General features: G+C 37.1%; 1 protein-coding gene across 6 annotated transcripts in view; it reads right to left on the reverse strand.

Annotated features, from left to right (window-relative positions):
• Nucleotides 1-5,233, reverse strand: part of fcho2 (FCH and mu domain containing endocytic adaptor 2) — a 37,742-nt gene extending 32,509 nt beyond the window's left edge. For 3 of the 6 annotated variants that reach the window (XM_026211952.1, XM_026211954.1, XM_026211951.1), the window contains exon 1: nt 4,994-5,232. In XM_026211952.1, coding sequence (XP_026067737.1) covers nt 4,994-5,026 — 33 coding nt within the window. In that variant the 5' untranslated portion in view covers nt 5,027-5,232. Of the gene's footprint in view, nt 1-4,993 lie in introns of all 6 variants that reach the window. The other 3 variants (XM_026211956.1, XM_026211955.1, XM_026211953.1) reach the window with 2 other exon arrangements.
• Between the last annotated feature and the right edge of the window lie 340 nt (nt 5,234-5,573).

Here is a 5,573-nt window from a genome sequence, read left to right on the forward strand (position 1 = left end):
ACTCAATCGTTACTTTTAACAGGTAGCGTACATCAAAGGAAACTATTCATGTCAGCTTTTTAACGCCAGTTTTTCTTTTTATATTATTAGGGGAAATTGGGGTATTTCAGAGAAAAGCATGTTAAACTGATATGATCACTACCTACGCAAAAATCTCTCGTGTTTATATTGTGTAACTTCCACATCAGCTTATTCACACTTGTAATGTGTAATGTAAACGGCGTGAAAAAACAAATGACATGCCAGGACGCTACAAATAGACAACCAATCATAAACTGCTTCAAAAAGTCACAAAAAAAGAGTCATATTTTAGAACAAACAATTATCACATTCACTCTCTGGAAAACAACCCATAACGACATCGCTAAAACTGTCAAATATCTGTGACCTGTTATTAATCCATGACGTGAGCAAAAGAGAAGTTTAGAGAAGTACGATAAACCAGACAAACAGCAGTTGAGGAACAAACATGCAGTGTGAAGTTGCTAAATTCAGCGTACGGTACGGAAATGTCCACTGACTCTGATGTTGTGTGTTATGCCTTCCTGTATGTTTGTGTTTCTGCGCGGGGGTTTAAACCACAATTTGGCTCGGGTCAAACTAAACAGAATTCATATTTAAAGCCAAAACACACAAGATAAGACATGAAGGTACACATGTGTGTGTTTGAGTTGAATGTGCTTGTTCATGCAGCTCACAAACTAGGTGAGGTTCCCAAAACAGAGACATATGCAAATGTGCAAAGACCCTGAATGCAAACCCACACACACACACACACACACACACACAGTTTACTTAGCTAATCGCAGTGAGGACATTCCATTGACTTCTGTTTTTATATACAGCTAGTTATGAATACGATAACATGACCCACACACCCTAAACCAAACACCTACGGTAACCCTAATAGAAAACGTTCTGCATTTTCAGAATTAAAAAAAAAAATATATATATCTTAAACAAAATATTTACAAATGAGGATGCCCCCAAAAGAGGTTTTGTCAGATTTAGCTCACTTCTGGGTACAAACTTGACCCCAAAAACATGGTAAAGTAGGTACACGTACACACACTTCTCCTTTCCTGGAAGCTCATATCAAGAATGCCTACTTGGAAATGTTGTTACATTTTTAAATATTCCACCTTCATAAATCTACTCTCTCATGGTCTTCTGCATATGTCTTTACTTCAGTCTAGCAGCACATTCACCTGGAGAAATTAATAATAAATCCACCGAATCTGCTGTCTGGGACCCTATTTTTGTATCTCCATATAAATCCATCATGCCAACCAAAATATGCCTTTGGCAGTGGTCCCATCAGGGCACTGCATGACTTATATTTATTTCTTGTTCATGGCGTGATTAAGGATTTTTCATTCTTGCTTATGCATTATATTAGTGTTCTCTGATATTACACATTGTATGGGGTTTTAAATAATGTTTTGCATCTCTTTCAATATTCCATGGCCTTTATTATATATTTTATTTCTTTTTTGTTTATTAGAAATACAGTGGTACTTGAAAAATGCATGAATATGTATACAAATATGTAAAAAGTAAAAAGACATAATCAAACAAACAAAAAAATAAATAATTCTTTATATCATTTGCACAAATTTAGGCACCATCTCAAAGTTCTGCAATTTATCGTGTTTTACCATTACAATACACTCTGTCCCCTAAATAATTGCTTTAAAATAGCTTTAAATCTATTCGTTTTGCAAATGTGTCCTTGTAAGTGAGACGACAACACACAGTCTGGGAAAGTTAACTGCCTGCCCTGGTTTAACGCATGGTTTAGTCCACAGCCATCTGCTGAACCTAACCCATGAAGGTTTAATAAACATTACAAAGCATGCTAAATTTGGCATAGCTGACACAGTCTGGCTTCTCATTTGAATCAGTTCAACAGAGCACAGAGATCTGAATTGTGATTACATTAGTATGCATTACATGCATCTTGAGTGACGAAGACTAGGAAATAAAACAACTTCACTCACAGTGCCAAATAAAATGATCTTCCAAAAGAAATACAGTTTCTTTAAAGGTTCAAATAATTAGTTATTATTATTAAGTATTTAATATTATAAAAGATTATATAATACATGACTTTTATCTTATATTAAAAATGATCATATCTAACATGATCGAACATAATAAAAATCCTCTTTCACAAATATTTTGGAGCAAAGTAACAATATAAGAATTATCGGTCTCAGATAAGAAATATCAGATAAAATGCATTTTTGCAAAGCATAAATCCAATGCACAGTTGCACCTGTTAAAAATAACCTTGTACATGGACGACTACTCAGATAATCAAATCAGTAAATAGCTGTTCGCATTCGTAACATAAATGCAGAGCAAACATAACCTCAGTGAATTCATTTAAGATCATTTACAGTACCTCAGTTACTAAAAAACACTATTCTAAGAGCAAACATATGAATGGTAAATCAACAATGAGCAGAGCAAAACATCTAGACATCAACAGTGTCAAAGTTCAGCTAAATCCCTTTCACCCCAGCTCTGAGTCCCTCACATGACCTTCTGAACTCCCCCTGTTTAACTGGGAGATCTGCCTCCATGCTCAGGACATCTGTCCTACAGACACACAGCATTGTGGATCAATAGAAACGCACTAGAAAAGACAAAGATTTCTAGTGAGACAATATTTGTTAAAAAGGGAGTATATTTTAAATGTTGTTGTTTTTTAACCACTCTTATCTCTTTTAACCAGTCTTGTCCTGCAAGAGAGAACAAATAAGATGCTTTAGCACTCTACAGTCTATGTAGGTTCAGAAAGCTCTCGGATTGAACCAAAAATATCTTAATTTGTGTTCCGAAGATGAACAAAGGTCTTACGGGTTTGGAACGACGTGGGGGTGAGTAATTAATGACAGAATTTAAATTTCTGTTCCTGTAAATTGAAATGCATAAAAGGGAAATTCCCCAACTCTGTTTTCTAAATACATTGTTTTTATTTTACTTCATTTTTTAGTTTTTATTTACCGTATTTAAGCTTTTAATGTTTAATCAAACCCTACTCTTCTGTGAAAACATACTCTTCTCTCTGGTGACGTATGCCAGATTTATCCAATCATTAGTCTGCTTACACCCAATTCTACCAAGAGTGACTGCATCTATTTGAGTACAACTCATAGAATCAAATCCAGTTTTTTTTTTATATATAATATATTACAAGTGATTGCATACCATAAAAACCGTTGACTGTATGAAAAATTGAGTAAGGCACTCCTCATTTCTAAGTGGTTTTGGAGAAAAAGTGTCTGCTAAATGAATAAATGTAAATGTAGTCGGAAAATGACAAGCATGTGAATTTGATGATCAATAACAGTTTTGACATTTTACACAAATGATTAAACAACCACACATTTAAAAACATGAAGAGCTCTCATCAAGATGGAACATCTGCAGTATGACTCAACCAGATATACATTTCCATAAGCAGGTGTCTTCTGACTGTAACAAGTCTGAACATCCACCAAAAAAACCAACAGAGAATGTAAAATATCAGAAAAAGTCAAAAGCTCTCTAGAAGATTCACACGGTGCGACAGCAAGAGAGGAAACCTGTGGTTAGATGTGTTTGACTGCAGGAAACAAGACTAAGAGGTTTCCTTCAAACACCCCTTTGTTGTGGGAGGTTTAGGGTAGCGGGCGTCAGGCACTGGAGGGCAGAGAAGACTTCAAGATTTCAAGAGATTATTATATCATGCCAGATAAATATCAAGACAACTTTGACAGCCTGACCTTCCCTGGATAACTTTCTTGAGCTTGACAGCTCCCTTGAAGAAGTGTGGCTCTCTGTGTGTGGGGTATATGTGTGTATGTCTGTGCCCTGCATTACAAGCACACAGCTGATCATAGGCGTCCCTGTTTCACTGAGCCCTCAACACAAAGACCTGATTGAGAACAAGACTCCACAGCTCCGCAATCCCTCATCTCTCTCCCCCCATCTCCGGTTTTGACAGTCACGGCCTCCAACTGCACACTTTGTCACCTGGCTCAGCTCAACATTTCTGTCAGTCAGATGCTGTTTAATGGTTAAGCTATGGTCATACAACGCACATGACACAGAGGAATCTTCCGGGATGCTTTAAGACTGTGTCAAGCTTTATCTGTTCAGTCACTTAGGTAATGAATTAACACTAATTGACTGCAAAATTCTTCAATAACTTTTGTTGTACAATGAGAAAATAGTAATTATTTCTGATTTCTGGAATGTAAGCGATAATAAAGATAGACTGTGTATGGACACACCTGAAAGCATACGCCTTCATTCTACTTAAAGTGATAATGCACTTGAAAATCAAAATTCCATTATCATATCACTCATGTACATTCACGTTATTCACTTTTTGCTGAACACAAAATAAGTTATTTGGAAAAATGCTGGTAACCAAACCATGTTGGTGTCCAATGAAAAATTAATACATGTCTGGAATGGCACGAGAATGAGTAATGTTTGACCAAACGAAATTATTACATGGCTCACATATGAATCATCATTCAATCATATAAACAACTTTATTAGACATTCTGGTCTCCGGTCTAACTTCACGGAAGAACTGGAGCAGGCTAGCATTGTGATTGACAGCCGTAACGTCCAATGCTTTTGCAGGATAGGATCGTTAACGTTCCAAGACGTAGATCGATAGCCAATCGGATTGAACGGAGGTGGAACGTAGTTGGCTGTCTGTGTCAGATGGATATAATGAGGCCCAATCCCCGGTCTGGCTGGACGGCATTCTCCGAGAAAAGTGAGGGGGGCAAGAGGCCAGTAGGCTCTCGTGCTTGCCTTGACCAGGTTTTACCGGTATTATCCCAACAACGCCCGGCATGAATCAAAACATTAAGAATAGCCCCAGAAATTGAGCATATCGTACCAATTTAAACAATGACAGACGAGTAGAGCCGAGCTGTCTTAACCAGCATAGCCCACAAAAATAGCAAAGCATAAGCAACCTTACCCAGAAATTTTCCAGGAAATAGGGCGTTATCATCTTGTTCTCCCTTCTTCAAAGCGGTGCTTCTCTTAATTTGAATTGCCTCAGTTGGCACAGTTAATCCACCGTCCTCCCCCCGATGTTGTTGTGTCTGGTGGTGTTTCTCTTTTTTCCCCCCTGCTCTTCTGCTGGGTTTTCCTCCCTGTGAACACGACTCCACCTCCAGTCCTCCTCGCTTGTTTTTCACCCCCTCCACTTGTTCAGTACTTCAGTGACGCCACTGGCGGTTTCAGGAATTGCCAACATTTCCCATGATGCAATCGTCTAATTTTTATGTCCCACTGTACAACTCAGTTTTTTAATAACTCAGTTCATAATATCATGTAACAGATGTTATTGAAAGACCAGTGTAATCACGAGTTAGTTTTTGTTTGTTTGTTTTTGGAAACGAAGTATCATTTAAATGGATAAATTATGTAAAAGGTAGTCTACATATTTATCGGTCTTAAAATGTATAAATGTATTTGAATCAGTATGCATTTCCAAAGTTTGTTGAAATACCTTTATATTTAAACCTCTGAAATTCATCAGACACATAATGTAA

The sequence above is a fragment of the Carassius auratus genome, chromosome 30, assembly GCF_003368295.1.
Source record: "Carassius auratus strain Wakin chromosome 30, ASM336829v1, whole genome shotgun sequence".
Lineage (NCBI taxonomy): Eukaryota > Metazoa > Chordata > Actinopteri > Cypriniformes > Cyprinidae > Carassius > Carassius auratus.